Source organism: Cynoglossus semilaevis, chromosome 6 (genome assembly GCF_000523025.1).
Source record: "Cynoglossus semilaevis isolate Cse_v1.0 chromosome 6, Cse_v1.0, whole genome shotgun sequence".
Lineage (NCBI taxonomy): Eukaryota > Metazoa > Chordata > Actinopteri > Pleuronectiformes > Cynoglossidae > Cynoglossus > Cynoglossus semilaevis.
Genome location: NC_024312.1, coordinates 12989135 through 13006405, shown reverse-complemented (window position 1 = coordinate 13006405; position 17271 = coordinate 12989135). Strand labels below are relative to the sequence as shown.

Below are 17271 nucleotides of genomic sequence, written 5' to 3'. Positions count from 1 at the left end.
CGGCGCCGTGAACGCCGCAGTTACTAAGAGGCCCACTTACAGACGTCTGCCCTTTTGTTTCTCCGCTCTCGTGTTTTCACGTAATCCACTTTGCCTGTTGAAAACAATTTTCAAACAGTTTGGTTTTTTTTTTTTTGCTCCTCTCCAAAAGGACTATCTGCGATTGAAATATCTCAATCAGAGCAGGCAACAGTAACGTAGCGTTTTTCCGAGGCTTCTCCACTGGCTCTGCTGATGAAGTATCTGTCGTCCCTCTTAATCCTGACTCTCGGTGGATTCAATCGACATTCATCCATGCAGTCACAACCTAATAGCGTCTTGTTGTGGTAAGGGGCTTTTTTTTAGATGGGGAATGATAAACTCAGCGCTTTGAAAATTCTAGTGCTCCTAAATTGACCTCGTCATGTTTTCACGTAATCCCCTTTGCCTTTTTAAAAAAATTTTTAAAAAGTTTTGTTTTTTTTTTTTTGCTCCTCTCCAAAAGTACTATCTGCGTTTGAAATATCTCAATCAGAGCAGGCAACAGTAACGTAGCGTTTTTCCGAGGCTTCTCCACTGGCTCTGCTGATGAAGTATCTGTCGTTCCTCTTAATCCTGACTCTCGGTGGATTCAATCGACATTCATCCATGCAGTCACAACCTAATAGCGTCTTGTTGTGGTAAGGGGCTTTTTTTTAAAATGGGGAATGATAAACTCAGCGCTTTGAAAATTCTAGTGCTCCTAAATTGACCTCGTCAGTGTCTCTGAAGAGCTGCACAACGACGTGTTCTGAGCTGCGTGCATCGCACAGGCCTTTGTACTGACTCTACTAAGTATCCTCCAGAATAATCAGCCAGCCATGGCCCAGAGCCCACTGTTGACAGTCGCTGCCTGCAGTGTACCGACACTACCTTGCCACCAGGTGGCCAGCGCTCACCTGAGACTTTTCTTTGTACCTCGGCAGTAACTGCACGAGATCGTACTTGAGAAAACTCTTTATACCAAGCACGGAGAGTTTACATTCCCATCAACGGAGATTATTATAATGAGATCTACAAACATCTACCAACATGATGGAAATAATTAGTTCCAGGTGTAAATGACTGGTCCAAATGTACATTTAAAAAAACGTGTCAAATCAAATTAAAAAAACAAAACAAAACATCTGCCATTACCTTCCACCAGGAATACATCTCGCTCAAGATGTGATAAATTGTTATGCTACGGGGTTTTTTTTTTTTGTTTTTGTTTTTTACAGTGCTTCGTCATCATCCTGTGGGATTTGGTTTTATTTTTAGCAGCACAATGCACAGTGTGATGCCACGGATCTCCGAGGTAGACTGGGTGCTGGAAGACAAGACTTTGCCTTTTCAAACGTGCAATATTTGGTGCCGCTGAACGCAAATACTAAATATGCAAATCCCAAATATATCGCTGTCTGAGATTTCTAGGTGTGTTCAACAGGACCTTTATTAACTAACAAGCCATCCAAATTTACATATACCCTTCAGGGAAAAGCAGTGTGTTGTCTAAAAAAAAAATAGATTTTTTTTTTTTTTTTTTAATTTTATTTTATAACTCAGTGTTTCTGTACTCTTTGTGCTAGAAAGTACAAAAACTCCAGCAGGCAGAGTTCAGCAGAGTCGCCGAAAGTTTCCCAGTTTCTTAAAATACAGCAGCAGTCACACGGCAGCGCCGTTAAAATGGATGGTCAGCTCAGAGCCAAACGGCGTACAGAAGGAAGCAATTTCCAAATCCCGGTTTTATTATGGTGCCACCTGTCCCGCACCTCCAAACTTATTGCATTCCGTTGGCAGCAGCGGTGTCAGCGGTGACCTTCAGCGGTCGTCAGCTCATGAATACGGTGTGGCCGCCGCGTTGCCGTCAGGACTCCCGGTCAGAACTTCTTTCAGACTAGAGCTTTCCCCTCCGTGAGCTCGGAGCTCTGCTGGCTTTTATTTCATCACTGCTGTGTCCTCCTGCTGGAGCCAACTGCTGGTGCAGGTGTGGTAATTAATGTTTGATTACTGTGCTTTAACGCCACGGCAGCACACTCCGCCGAGCGCGCCCGCAACTTTGTCTCTAAATAAAGCCTGTCCAGAACAGGTTTTTTTTACTCGTGCTAATTGAGTTTTCGCGCGGTTAACGCGATGTTTCTCCATTTACCGCTCCATCTGGACAGTGTTGGAACACAACCTGATACGATTTGTCTGGAATTGAAGGCAGCTGCATCTGTTTGTCTGACTCACGTCTACTGTTTTCAGCAAGAAAAATAATCACCTTCAGACAAACTGGTGTTACAGTATGGAGGGATTAAAGCCACGCCTCCTGCTGCAGCCCCGGGCTCGGTTTCTGTAGTGGAAGTTGTTTTCTTCTGATGGTCTCTTGTCTCCTTCACTTCAATCATGGACTCCACTGGTTGTTTGGCTCTTCTTCCTGACAGCTTTATCATCATCATCATCATCAACAACACTTGATCCACTCTCTGTCCTCAGCCGGATCATCATCACGTCCAGACCATGTCAACTCTCCTCTTACTTTAACTCCAAACTGCCCAGACTTTGTCTGCTACTTTAAGGAAGTCCCGCCTTCCGTTCCTGTCCGTGCCGGTCAGCAAAGATCTCTCCACCTTTTCTCCCAATCATCATATCACAGCAGGTCTCAGTGCTGTCTTGGAAACCTTCTCATTTAGACATTTGTCTGCCTGCATTCTCCTCTTCATCCTCTTGAGGCGCTGCATGCCACTTTGAACTCGTTCATTAACTCCTTCTCCAGGACCATTAAATCCAGTGAACATATTTCATCTTGTTTTTCCTTTCGTCCCAGTTGTCTGGTTCTTACAGAACATGATCAGCAGAGTCAGTGCTGACAGTGTGTCCACGCCACCCACGCTCGCACTGAAGCGTCCTCTAAAAACCGGCTCGGTAAAAATAGATTCACAGACTTTAGCAGTTTTATGTCAGGTGCCAAAGTGATGGTGACGTTTTGCGTTTTTATCCTGGATATCTTTTCTAATGCCAGTAATCTTCTTCTGATATTAGATGTGGTATGCGGTACACCTGATCAGCATTGTCTTTGCGAAAACAAAATCCCCCATCGCATTTCTGCCTGAAGCTGTAATGTGACTCAGTAACGGCGGTGCAGAGGTTCACTTCAGTTTATCTGTCTTCTTCCCTGGGATGTTTATTTCTGGGCGGCTTCCTCCAAATGTATCACCGTCACCGTCAGCCCCCGCTGTTTATTTTCTAAATAACTAAAAGCTTTATTGGCTGCGGAGGTCACACCTGTTTGCCAAAGTGCAGCGAGAGTTTCCTGTGAGCCATGTTTTAGCCCTTTCCTAGTTTTTCAGTCGACTTCCTTGATAAAATCGCAGTCTTGGTGTCAGTGGCTCACTCTGTCGGAAAGATGCCTGCTGTGCGGCAGCTCGTGTAATATCGTGTTTATCTATTTGATTTATATTCAATTATGTGGAATGAAAGCAGGTTGTAGTCGCCTTATTCGGGGTGGGGACTGCAGATGAACATTGATTTTTTTTTTATTTCGCAGTTGAGGAATCCCAGAAGTCTCGTGGGTCACCTTACTCGTTTTTCTTGTCCCGGCACAGACACACCTCGCCTCCTCCAACCACTGCTTTGATTGTTTTTTTTGTATCTGGTGAAGGCCAATCAGGGTTCAAGTGAGCATCATTGAAATGGTAACATTGATAATACGAAAAACAATTCCAAACCTTTATTGAACCTTTTCTTTATTGTTCACATTTGACTGTGGGTCAGTGGGTTCGTGTGTGTGTGTGTGTGTGCGTGTGTGCTCGTCGTTCTAGTGTTTGGTTGATTTATTTATTTTTAATTTACAAAAATGTTATAAGAAAAAAACTCTTTAGTTTTAAAAACAAATGTAAATATTGATTATTGGGAGAGAGAAAAAAAAAACGTCTTGTTTGCTGAGTTTGTTTTTTTCGATTCTCACTTGAAATGATGACGAAAACCATGTGATGACGTTGATGATGCCGATGCTGATTCTCTCCGCCCTTCTTGAACAAGGGCTCTTGATGTCCGCTGTGTTTTCCTTTGAGGCGTTGTGAGGTCGGAGCAAGAGAAACAAAGGGAAAGGAGTGATATCCAACACATCCCTGGCCCACTGTAGCAACACTGCCACATGCCTTCATGACCTTAAAATCCCACCCCCATTCCTTAAACACACACACACACACAGGAAAGATAAGACATAGTTTGGGATGTTTGGAACAGCGGATCACACTTAGGTCTTCTGTTACATATCTCTGATTTGTACCCAGCTCCCTTCGCTGTGAAGGCGGCTCCGCCCCGGTCTTGGCTCCACACTTCACTGTCTCTGATTCCAGACCTTAGGATTTACTGTAGTGCCGTTGTGTTAGACTGGATAGGCCCTGTCCTGATTGAAGTTGAAGTCATTATTGCTCTGCTGGGGCGGGGGGGGGGGGGGGGGGGGGGCAGTCTTTGTGATGCTCATGTTTGGAGACGGCGGTGGAGGGACGTAAACTGATGCAATAATGTTGCAGTTTTCAGGCACTGAGCTCTCAACAGAGCTGCAGATATTTGTATGAACTCTCCAATTTGACAGACACGCAGGGAAAAGGACAAAAGCAGACCCATAAATGTGTCCGCCTCAGTGGACATTAGGAGTTCATTCTCTCCTTCTGCCACTTTTTTTTTTTTTTCTTTCTATTTTGAGTCACAGACTCTGCCTCCGCAGTCAACAAACAAGGGCAAAACACAACCCGGACAGCCCCACGCTGCTGCTCAGAAATGAAATTGAATTTCTAAGAAGGTCGCCGTTAGTTCATTTAGAATTATAATCGGCATGATTTTTATTTTTTTTTTTAAAATCTCTTTGAATTCAAGGTTCAGTACAATTAAACTCCATTGAACATTTAAAAAGTATTCTTGGAGTACATTTCATAAACAACGGCAAAAAGGTCAAAAGGGTCACGAAGTCAACGCTAATGTCGCTTTCGAAATTTCAGAATCCGCGCGTCTCTAAAAAAAAAAAAAAATCGTCACTGTGCCTTTTGTCACAAATACTATATATTTACCACTGCCACACGACAAAGACAGCAGTTGGTGAAAATGCCACTCCAGGAGTGTCCGTATCCGCGTCTGTTTTCTTCTGCCACCGTTACCTCATTATCGGGCCCGGTCAGTGTAGAGTCCAGAGAGAGAGAGAGAGAAAGAGAGCTTCTCAGTTTCACATGACTTGTAGGAGTGTAAGAGTACAACAGATACTCCCAGCTGCTGCATGTGGGCAGGACGGTGGATACTGCCACTGAGCTGCCTTCACTCGAAATACCAAACCATCCTGTAGAGGGAGTCTCATTAGAGAAAACACACACACACACACAGAGAGCTGCCATTTTTCGATGCACTGAAAAATACATTTGGATTATGTTCCCCCCCCCGATGATGTATTCTTCAGAGTATTTTCTTCTTCTCCTGCTTCTTGTAAATAAACCCTGTGAACCTGTTAGAGCCGACTCTAACTCCTGCCATATATTTGTGGACGTTTTTCGATCAGGTAGGTAATAAGCAATACACGCGACTGATCTTCTGCCATACTTTTGAGATATCCCTTACAGTGAGTCTGACTGTGACTCCTCCAGCATTTAAGGGATGTGGAGGGTAGCACTCNNNNGGCCCACCTCTTCAACAACGAGTGCTCAAACTCGGGAAAAAAAAAACAACAACAAAAAAAAAAAACATCCAATTGTGACGTGTACAATCTGATTTGATGATTTGTGTATTTTTGCCAACTTTGTATAGTGTATAAAATATCTATAAATATATATATGAAAAATGACAGTACTGTATAGATTTTAGCTGCCTGGTAAGGTCCATAGTATATACTTGGTAGACTAAAAGAAAAAGCGTAGAGCTGTTCAAAAGCCAGTCATTGACAAACTGCTTTCTGTAAAATCTGGTGCCACTGGCTCTTTTTATATCCTCGCTTTGGTTAGTTATTTATTTTTTCGCTTTATTTTTTTTTTAAAAAACAAAGCCAGTCGGAGCCAAAGTGTGTGTCGTTCTTCTTCGCGTCTCTCTTTCTTTGGTGATAGATTGATTTGATGTCTTTTCTTTTCCTTGATAAGACACAGCGAGATTCTGGCACCCAGGAGAGTGCAGTGGAACGCAGCCCGGCACCCTGTGTAGTAGCGTGCGTGCGTGTGTGTGTGTTAGCTGTGTGTGTCCGTCCGTAGTAGTGCTAGTGCTCTCTGTGCAGTGCCTCCTCCGCCCCCTCCTCCTCCTCCTCCTCCCTCTGATGTAGTCTGTCATGTGACGTGGTGCGTGTTAAGGTGCAGGATGACTGTGTTTCCCGAAGCTGGCAGATGCCCTCGCTCTCTCTTTCTCTCTCTCTCTCTCTCTCTCTCACACACACACACTCTTTTTCTCATCATGTCTCTCCACTTCTTTAATGCAAAACTCCACCCTTCAGTGTGTACAGATTCCCACGTCCTTCCCGTCCAGCTGTACTCTCTCTCGTTCCATGCCTCCTCTCCTCTCCTCTCCCGTCCGTCAGCCACCTCGGGCAGCGGAGCCTGTTTATCTGCAGACCTCTGCAGACCTGAGTGTGATTTAGCACAAAATAAGAAGGGGGTGGAACATCGCTCACCTGCTCACACCTTTCTGATTTCTGTCCTGAGAGCGAGGGCGTCTGTGAGCTCGGCGCACGGCGGCGACCAAGCAGCCATGTTCACAAGTAAAGCACAGAGCTGTGACACAAATCTATGTTGTGGCGGCGTTCACTGCTGCCATGTTTGTAGCATGAGACAAGCCTTAAAGAGTGGACCAACTACACACACACACACACACACAGAGAGAGAGAGAGAGTGGGATATGTGCATTTGCAGTCAACTGTTATGACCTTCCCTTTCCCACACCAGATTTATTACTCGGTATTCTGACGTGTTGCTTGGTTGCTCTGTACATATATATGAATATATATATATATATATATATTTATCTGTGTAGTGCTTCTGTTGATGTCCTCGTGTTAGACTAGTAGCGGGTTCTTACTGGGCGTCCTCCTGCGTGTCCTCTTCCTCCTGACCCGTCCTCCTCTCCTCTCAAACTTCAAACATTCCATTTGTTCCGAGTCAGCGACCGTTCAGAGGTGATTGGCCTCTGAGGAGCTGAAACCACAGACACACACTTTTACTGGAGCCATGGCAGGTCTCGTCTGTGATCACTGTCCCCCCTGGGAATCACAACCCTCCCGCTGAGAGATTTCTCTGCTTTAAGACCCTCAGACACGCCACTCTGCTCCTCTAAACCCACCTGCACACAGACTACACCTGGCTTTCTGAGAACCCTGGGCTGCTGAGAGATAGAAGAAATCACTCAGCCCCCGCAGGGAAAAGGCCAAGTGCGGTAAATAAGGAGGTGGGAGAGCCCTGGGAGGCAGCAGGGAGGTGTGGAATCGTGGCTCACATCATGGGTCAATCAGGGAACGGAGGGAGAGCACCCGGAGGTCAGACCCAGTAGCAGCTTTGGTTCGGCGTTCCATGCTTTTTAGGCCTCTCCTGTTTTTTTGGCCGAGCGGACTGTGATCTTACTGGTTGATTTTTCTTGTTCTCCTCCATCCATCAGTGTTATACAGAGTGTGTTGGATGGGTGGAGCCTTGGAGCTGAGCTCTGATTTTGTTCCATATTAAAAGAATCATTTTTACTAGACACGTGTTCGGAGATTTATTGTCTTTGGTCGTCTTTTACCCCCGACCTCTGGTTTGAATGAACTTTGAATCTCTGCGTGTTACTGCGCCACAGATCTTCAAGATACTAGAAAATCTTTTCCTTTTCACGATCCTCCCGCTTTGCCATGTAGTTTAAACATCGACTTTTCATGATAAGTTAACTGAATGACTAATCACGGGCCTTTGCGGACAAGTGATAATAATTAACACCAACGTCATGAACATGAAAGAAGTGAAACCAATGACTGTTACTGCCTTACAGAGTGCTTGGTACTTTAGGTGAAATGATAAATGCTACATTGTTTTTCACATTATTTTCCAGTCATTTGGCTACATTTCACTGACTGTTTTACTCTTTACTCTTTTTCTGTCAAACTTATTTTTGAATAATTCACAGACTGTTTTTTTTCTTTTTTTCAGTTTTTTTTTTCATTGACAAAACTTTATGCCAATTCCTGATGGACACATTTTTCAGTAGAAAACATATGTAGTTTGAAAGTATAACTCTGAATATGTCATTAGCTAAGCTTTAAAAAAAAAACCCAGAAGAGTTGGGATTGGCTTCCAGTTTGTTCTATCAAGTATAAATAATTAGTTAATAGACATATATATTTTTTATTTGTAATTTGTTCATAGTTTCTTTAATAGTTTCTTTATAAAAAAAATATATAAAAAATTCCGACCTCTACGTCCTACTACGGCTCCAACCTGTTCTTACCGCTGTACTCTGTCGTTACGTGACAAACTTACCGTCTGATGTGTTCACACAGCGTGAGATTATGTGTAAAAGAATAGAAAAAAAAAAAAAAAAAACTCGACTCAGATAAAAGCCAAACCAAACCAGGTCCAAATGGAAAGATAATGATAGATAAAGAGAGATACAGAGAGATAATGGGATAAGTGGTCCCTGCTGCTGGCCTCCCCTCACCATCCAAACCACCCGAACACCACTGTCATATGAAATGAATAAGGAAAGAATGGGAAAATTGAATAAACCTTTAAAAAGGCCCCAATTTTTTTTTTTTTTTTTTTTTTGCAAATGGCTCCAGTTGGTTAATACTGGTGCTTCACAGTTCTTCTCCCTATTTCCTATGTGGATGTCTGGGATTATACCACTCTCCAAAAATGGTCCCATCACAATTGCGTTCTGGAGTTAAGCTTTATGGTTCTATGGTGTAGCGGTTAGCACGCCTGCCTCGGAAAGCAGGAAGCAGAGAGTCCTGCGTTTGATTCCTAGATGAACCTCATGCTTGGCGCTTGCCAGGGGGCAGCCTGTTAACAGCATGTCTGCTGCGAACACAAGAGTTTCCCAAATATGGGATCAGTATAGTATACGTTTATTTTATTTATTTTTATGTTAAGGTTTAGTCTCGGACTAGTCCGACGTGTTGGAATCATGTTGATGTGTATATATGTGTATCATTAACCAAAGAAAATGAAAAATGTTAGTTGTAGACCCCCCCAGTTGTCTGAAAGTTTTGCTTCCTTGAAATCTTCTTCTTCACCGTGACTCATGTTCACACCGCCGCGTTGCTAACTGGAGGTTTAGTTGCAGCACATCAAGGATCAAATTGCGAAACGTAAACAGCTGAACAACTTACTGGCCCATCAACATAATGCAGAAATAGATTGCTTCTCTCTAATCTCCTCCTCATCAGGTCACAGAGTATGGCTCGCCGTCTTTGTGTCCCAAAACGTACGTGTCCCGACTTAAAATGGTTCATTTTACACTCCAACGGCTCCGTGCTCGTCGCCGCGTGCCGCCGTGGCATTACTCACTCTGAGCTCAGAATGGGAAAAGATGACAGTGCAGTTTGCTTCAATCCTCGCGTCCCCAACATTTGCCTATTAAGTACAGAAGTCAAGGAAGGAAGCGGGGAGACGATAAGACAGGTCATTAAAGTAGAGTGGCGCAGATGGACGTCCGAGGTGTGTGTCTCACGAAAACATGGGTCAGAGCTGCGAATTTGTATTTATGTCTCCGTAAACTTGGGCCCTCAGGAACAAAAATAAAAATCCTGTTAACAGGAAAACCTTTTTGAACCAGAACATCAGGAGCAGCAGTGAACAAGAGAGAGAGAGGGAGACAAACACGAGGACAAACTCAACGCCGACAGACGTCCCGCAGACGTGGCCGAGGTTTCATCCCTCACTGAAGTACAACAGACGGCTGCAGGCCAGCCAAGTGCATCGACTCGACGGGAGACACCTGCTAGCATCACCACTATATCTATTTTTGGAAACACTGCACCCATCGTTCCCCTCCCTCCAGCTTCCTCTCTGAGAGTTACCTCAGTGTAGTTTTGCGTTACTTCCTCCTGTTGGCGTCGTGTCTGAATTAGAGTGAGAATAATTGACTAAACCGCAGAGGCGAACGACCCGAGGAGAGACGTGGGTCCACGGGGGCTTCATTTCAAACAGATCACAGCAGGTGCCTCCACCCATCTATCCCTCCACCCTGACATTCCGAATCAAGTTCTTCCAGTCGGTGAAATTATCTACTGTAAATTATCAACCGACTGAAATGAAAATCTGAGATTGGTCTATTTCTGCTGCACGGATCCCGGAGAAATTATAATTAGAAATGCCAGTGATGGGCACTTTGTGTTTAAAAGAAAGGAGGCAGGAAATGAGACTGTCAGTTCCAATGATGTAGGCGTTTCCTTGTAGATATTTTTTTTTAGAGGAGATAATGAACAGTTCCAGGCCTGGAACAATGCCATGACAGGCAGGAAAGAGGGTGGGACAGCAACGCGATCAACAGCTTGGTAAAGATAGGCTCTGCTGACTGTCAGTGTTGGACAGATGGAGGAAAGAAGGAGCTGCAGAGGTGAGGACGCTTCAGGAGATGAAGGAAATTAGAGGAGGACGAGGAGACATGGTGAAGAGGAAAGGTGTGGGAATGATGTGACTGTCGCACATTCGGTGTTGCACGTTGTAACCACCGGACTGAATCCTTGTGTCAAGAATTGGCACTGAAAAAAACCCGACCGAACCCTCGTGTTCCCACTTGTTTTTTTGGCTGTTCTCGTTAAAAGTTAATAAATAAAGTCTGTGTCTGAGGTGATCTTAGGGCGTCGTTGTCAGTGTGTGTGCAGGTGTGGAGGTGAAGTACAGACAGTTACCACAGATGGATGATGTCTCTCTGTCTCTCTGTCTCTCATTAAGGTTGGTATCGAGATTCCATGCAGATTTATAGCCATCTATCATTTCAACACAACCTTGACATTTCCTCTCGGCCAGGCTCACAGCAGCGTTTATTGAGACATTACACTGCCATCTAGCGGGGAAAAAATAAAAATAAAACTAACCGGGCAATATGTAACTGTTGAGCCTGGAGACTATCTGAGACATACACACTTGTCATTTTATATTTCAGAACGTGTAATATATACAACACAAGGCCGACTTTGTAATCGAACGGTATTAAAACTTTTACATTTTAAATGACTTTTTTTTTTTTTACTATTTAAAATAATGTCATTCAGCTCTACCTTTTATCTGCTGCAACAAAATATCATCAGGCACAAAAGTAAAAAGCAACAAACAACAGCAGTGAGATATGAGCCGCTCCGGTCTCATTTTTTTCTGCTGTAGTGTTCGGCTTTAACACCAAATCTCCTAGCAACAGAGGCCTGTAACCCATACAACCACAACAGAGCAGAGAGGTGAACCGGTGCCACCGACGACACAGGTATGTGTGAAAAAGAGCATGTTTTTCTGGACTAGAAGTTTTTTTTAATGTGTTTTACTGCTGCTGAGTTTTCAGTTGGGGCTGCAGAGTGAAAAACCTACAGTCACGTTTACAGACCGTCCGTCGTTTTTCATCTGTGTTCACAGCAGTTGCTCCCAGCCGGGGGGATTTTTCAATCCATCACTGACAGTTCTTGGTGAAGGTTTCTATTACGGCTGTCGCAGACGGATGATTCAGGGAGAAAAGTCATGTCAGCTGATGGAGCAGCGGGCACGCCGTCCGGTGACACGCTTGGGTTTATACACAGAGAAAACACACATGGTAAGAGAGGTGGTTTTTTTTGTTTTGGTTTTTTTTGATTGAAACAGAGGTTGTTTGTCTACATCTCCATATCTCTGTCTGTTTTAGGCAGAGGAAAAGTTCACTTCACTCCTTTCCTCAGAGGTCCTAGTGCCACCGGCTACACAGCCAATCAGAGGCCTGCTGTGTATTACACACCCCACCTGGATCACACTGACAATCCTCAGCTAGGGTCAGTATTTGAGTTGACAATCATCAGACGTGTTGTGTAAAAATAAAACGAAAAAAAGATACACTCAGACGTATGTGTAAAAATAAAACGAAGAAAAGATACAAATATAGATATCCTTATTATTTAGTGATATCTACACACAGTAAATGGAGCATTCTTCCTGTTGAGACTTTTAGTGATAACTACACACAGTAAATGGAGAATTCTTCCTGTTGAGACTTTTTTTAGTGATAACTACACACAGTAAATGGGACATTCTTCCTGTTCAGGATGCATGAGGCTAAATTCAGTGATGTAATTCACACTCCATAACATAGCAATGATATGAACTAACCTCATAAAGAGGAGAGTCGGGGGAGTTTGTGAGAAGCTTTCTAATTAGTCCAAATAATTGGATTCCATCTCCTCTGATGAAATAGAAGTGAATTTACAGTAAAGGGACTCTTACGGCCGGGTGGTAGCAAACAGCAAATAGCCTGCGTGTGATTCTCTCCGATCGCTGTGTTGTCTCCGTCTGCAGCCTCCTGCTGTCTGACTCTTTCACGTCTCAAACCAAACGCCACTATCAGAGCCACGTCAGCTCGGATCGTTCGAACCCGTTACCGAACCTGTTCAACAACCGGAGAGACGGTGGCTTCCATCAGCTGAAGACTCACCAGAGAACTGTGTCCAGCAGTGACGAGGTGTGAAAATACTCAAGTGTTTATTATAGACGTGTGTTTGGCATGTAGGAAAACTGTGTTAATATTTGTGAATACCTCCCAGACGGAGTACCAGCAGTTTTTTGTGCCTCACCATCTCACATCAAAAGGTAAATAGAAAAGAAAAAAAACAGCGATGTTTTTTTTTCTAAGCTTCTAGTATTAGCAATCCAAATACTGATTGAACTTGAATTTATCCTTTTTTTTTTTTACAGCGTCTGTCAAACATGTGTCTATTGGACCTAAAGTACCAACTGGTTTTACTGAGGGAGCGGACCTTCACTTCATCACCTTCCAAGACAAGAAAAGCAGCCTGGTGAAAACTGACTTTGTCTTCTTCTATGCTACAGCTAGAAGTAAAGTAAAACCAAATAGATCAGTGGTTCTCAAACTGTTTCTACTCTGTACCACCTGAGAAAACACTGATCTCTCTGAGTACCACCATGATGACCAACATTAGAATTTTCAACTGAATTTTTCCCACGTACCACTAGAGAGCGCTGACGTACCACTGATGGTACACGCACCGCAGTTTGAGAACCACTGAAATAGATCATATATATTGTATTAAGTTTTCACGGTTTGTTTGTCCTGTGTTACGTCACTCGTCACTTCACTGACGTGACCTTCTGCTTTTTCAGACATGTCGGGAACCTCAACGCTCCTCAGTGATGAAAAGTGACTTTGTTCGTTCACCGTTCGTGCAGGTTGTTGTACGGCACACGCTGCTGTAAATAAAAAAGTAGGCGATCTGATTGTGGTGAGTGTTGAGAACATCTTTGTTGTGTGTGTGTGTTTGAGGCCACTGAGGCGACGCCAGGCCTGCGCCACCGTTCATGTCGTGAGACAGGATTCAGCCGAGACACCGTAGCTCCAATGGTTCGTCCAGTGAGTACCGAGCCCTTCTTTTACTACGAGTTGTACGCTTCGACTTTACAAAAACAACAGTGTGTTCTTCTCATGCATCAGCAGACACCCGTCTCTGCTCCACCTCAGATGAGAACCTCCGCTGCGGGACTGAAGTCAATAAGCAGAAAAGTGAAACTTTTGTAGCTAACAGACACTTTTCTCTAGTTTTTCCCTTGTTATCTTGTAACTCCAATTGACGCCACTGGGATTCTTGTGTTCCGTGTTTTAGGAGCCCACTGGGTTTCTTCTCAATGGCCCAAACAACCAGGTTTTCCCAAATGCACCCTTCGGTGTTCCACACTTCACTACACATTATAAGAGCACGTAAGTGAGTTTGAGACATTCTGCAATTTAAAAAAAGAAAAAAGAAAACATTTGAGACATTCTGCAATTAAAAAAAAAGAAAACAAAGAAAAAAGAAAACGCTTTGACATCCTTTACTAAAGTTAATGTAAAATAGAGGGATCGGTATTATCTGTTAAAACACATTCGTCATATGTTATTTCTAATTCTTCTATCTGTGTGTTTGTTTGTGTAACTACCTAGTTTCACTCATGGCGCTGACTGGAAATCTGGTCGCACTGATGCCGGAATCATCCCAAAAATGGACAACGCCTTCAACCACAGGGACACTGACAGGTGAGCAACCAATTAAAAGTGCAAAAAGCGTACTTTTCTGTTAATTTGATTGACGCATCACACATATTTATTCCACAGGTTCATCATCAAAGGTCGAAACGTAGCACGCATCAAGGCTTGATTTCGTGTCTGCTTGTGGGATCCTCTCTTAAAGTGAGGATTTGCATGGATGTCTTTTGTGAATTTCGGTAAAACAGAACAATTGGTTCATTTTTGAATTCTGAAGTGTTCGCTTTCTTCCGCCTCAGCTTGGTTTCCTAATCGTTTTGTCAATGCCTGACATCCTGCCAGTCGTACAGTTGTGTGAAATAATCGGTGTGAAGGAAGTGACTCATTGTTTCCGACTGCCTCCCTCCCACTGACCTGTGGAGAATGAGGAATGGAAACCAATGTGCAAAATAATTACCCTCCAACTAAATATGGCGCTGATTTCCGTGAAAGTCTATGGTGTCAGATGGTTTACCACCCACGACTTTTAAAGGAACTGCAGCAGGACTCCAGTTGAGTGCTTCCTAAGAAACCATGTAAATCACAGGTCCTCATCTTGGCACCAAAGACTGTTGGCACCAAGGGGGTCATTTTTCTTGTATTTTCTTTATACGCAAAGTCTGTTTAGCCTTTGTGATTTGATTTGTTTCCCAAATGCCCTTGCATTCATTACTGGAGGGTTTTCTTTCACCAAAACTGTGGGATAAAACTTTTTTGTCCTACCATGAATGGTCCACCAATGTATTTCTACAGAATGAAAATAAAGTAACACCTTTCTGCTCAATTCAGCCCTAGGAATTAAACAATAATACAAACAATTGCTGTAAGAATTTTCTATAGAACAAAAATACCCAGAAGACTCTCTGTATCGATGAAATGTTTTTAAAGAGATAGTGTTGCACGTCAGTTCAGAAACACTTTTCAGTCTGACTTACCTCTGCAACAGTGAATACTGCCGCACGGCCACATGAGAACAGGCGTTAATATTTCAGCACTGGGATAAATATTTCACTCCTTCAATAAGATTGGCGAAACAGATATGTGGACGGAGAGCGAATTAGATTACATATGAGCTCCGCATGAATAATGAGTGTGGAGATGAGAGGAGAACAAGGCCGGTTTTCATCTGAGTTTGAAAGTAAAGCAAGTTGCCAAAAAGATGTCCTGGAGAACCTCGGTGGACCAGAGTCTCTGAGCCGAAGTGAACGTTTAGGCTTGACTTCCTGCGAATGCACCTTTGGGTCGGTGCTGGTGTCTCGAGCCTCCCTATGGACGTACCTTTTATGGTGAGGCACCCCAGCTATTCATCCCTGTAATAATCCTGCTTGTCCTCCGCTCTGTCTTGACACTGACACTCCCAGCACTGCTTACACCAGGCTAACAAGGTGGTGTGTGTGAGTGTGAGTGTCGGGGATGTTTATGATGAGATTGACTGGTTTGTAAATCTTAATCCAGTTCTCGGCCCGGGCACTAAGACTAAGGTTATTAAAAATACTGACATGGATATAAAACAGTTAGAAACCATGACATGGGGAAAACAGGAATCAATGATGGACAAAGACTTGGTCAAAGGATTTTAAACTTTATAGTGGAAGACCTGATCTCCTGTGTACACTCACAGTAAACAACCATACACAGGGAATATCGCCGCACTTGATCTGAGTCCTGCTCTGATTTGAGTTATCCTCAGCTGAAGGACACGTGTCTGTGTACAGAACTACAATGCACAGCATTAGTATCACCGATAAAACTGATCAGAAATCAGCGGCATAGCGAAAAATATCCGAACCCATGGTGTAATAAACCTGCAGCTGCAGCTAGTGGAATTCTCTCTCATTTTGGATCTTCCTCCTCGTACTCATAGTCCGTTTGAACCGTTTCATATTCCAGCTCCTCGCCGTCGTACTCAAATCCTTCCCCTTCACATATGAGCTCCTCTGTCTCATATTCAACGCCCTCTTCATTGTACTCAAGCTCGGCCTCGTCGTACTCAGTGAAAGGCATGTCTCCCTCCTCCAGCTCCTGCTCCTCCTCCTCTTCTCCAGCCAGAAGCTCTTCATCTTTACCTTCGGCGTCATCTGCTGCCGAACTCGGTGTCTGTTTTGAGCTGCTGTTCTTCAGAATCCCATGCACTTTTACTGGCTCCTCAGCTGCCAGAGCCAACTCCTCTGCCTCCTTCTCTGCAGCCTTTCTTTTCCTCTCCTTTCTTGCCTCGCGTGCCTCCAGAAATTCTGCGGCTCCTTCCCCCACTACTATCACCTCCTCGCCCACTAAAGGAGGTTCCTTGACTGGGTTATGGTCATAGGAGAACAGGTGCAGGGCTTTGAGGCGCTTCAAGCTGGGGAATTCTGATATCTTGTTCCTATCAACGTCCAAGATCTCCAGGTTCTTCATGCGCAGTAAGACTTTGGGGAATTCATCAAAGCGGTTCCCGTAGAGCCATAATCCCCTCAAAGACTCCATGCGCCACAGGTCATTGGGCAACGACTTCAGCCTGTTGTCCCCGATCTGCAGGGACTTGAGGTGTGGAAGGTCGTAGAGCACCCGCGGGAATCTTTGGAAGTAGTTGCTCTCCATCCACAGGCAGCGCAGATTCTGCAGGTTCTTGAGCTCAGGTGGGAAGACCATCAGCCTGTTGCTCCCCAAATACAGTCGAGTGAGTTTGGTGAGCTGGCAGACGGCCAATGGGACGTCTTCTATCTTATTGAAGTCTAGGGCCAGTGTCCGCAAATCCTGCAGCTGGGAGATGGTGGGGGGCAGGGTTCGCAGGCTGTTCCCACAAACATACAGTTTTTCCAGATGCAGCAGTCCACACACACGTGACGGTAAACGCTTGAATTTGCGGTAGCTCAGCTCCAGCACAGGGTCTCCGCTCTCCAACAGCTCTTCCACCCCCAGAGGAAGTTCTGCCTCCTCTTCCTCCTCCTCCTCTTCTTCTTCTTCTCCTTCTTCGTCCTCTTCTTCATTTTTGTCTTTCTTTTGGCCATCTTTCCCCCCCTCGTCTTCTTCCTCTCCCTCCTCCTTCCTGGAGGAGTTGCCCATGCTGAGGCCTGCAGCCTCTGGATGATATGTGAGTCAGGACAGAGTCATATGATGAGGTAGTGT

The 17271-nt window shown here is 44.3% G+C and overlaps 2 protein-coding genes across 6 annotated transcripts in view; one reads left to right on the top strand and one right to left on the bottom strand.

Moving 5' to 3' along the window:
- Window positions 1–8766: 8766 nt before the first annotated feature.
- saxo4 (stabilizer of axonemal microtubules 4) lies at window positions 8767–15033 on the top strand. Of its 5 annotated transcripts, none has more exons than XM_025056504.1 (13): window positions 8768–11397; window positions 11547–11718; window positions 11806–11929; window positions 12450–12612; window positions 12695–12740; window positions 12846–12946; window positions 13272–13337; window positions 13432–13518; window positions 13600–13668; window positions 13769–13863; window positions 14086–14178; window positions 14257–14331; window positions 14427–15032. In XM_025056504.1, exons 2-12 carry the CDS (start codon window positions 11646–11648, stop codon window positions 14297–14299), a joined length of 960 nt encoding a protein of 319 aa, XP_024912272.1. In that variant the 5' UTR covers window positions 8768–11397; window positions 11547–11645; the 3' UTR covers window positions 14300–14331; window positions 14427–15032. The 5 variants fall into 5 exon arrangements, with proteins under 5 accessions (XP_024912273.1, XP_024912272.1, XP_024912271.1 ...); XM_017032884.2 differs by having other exon boundaries at window positions 8769–11397; window positions 11544–11718; XM_017032885.2 differs by having other exon boundaries at window positions 8770–11397; window positions 11544–11718; window positions 13603–13668; window positions 14427–15031.
- Window positions 15034–15132: 99 nt separating this feature from the next.
- lrrc10b (leucine rich repeat containing 10B) overlaps window positions 15133–17271 on the bottom strand; it is a 3726-nt gene continuing 1587 nt past the window's right edge. The window contains exon 1 of the mRNA XM_008312187.3: window positions 15133–17271. This exon is cut by the window's right edge and continues 1587 nt beyond it. Coding sequence (XP_008310409.1) covers window positions 16000–17208 — 1209 coding nt within the window. The 5' untranslated portion in view covers window positions 17209–17271 and the 3' untranslated portion in view covers window positions 15133–15999.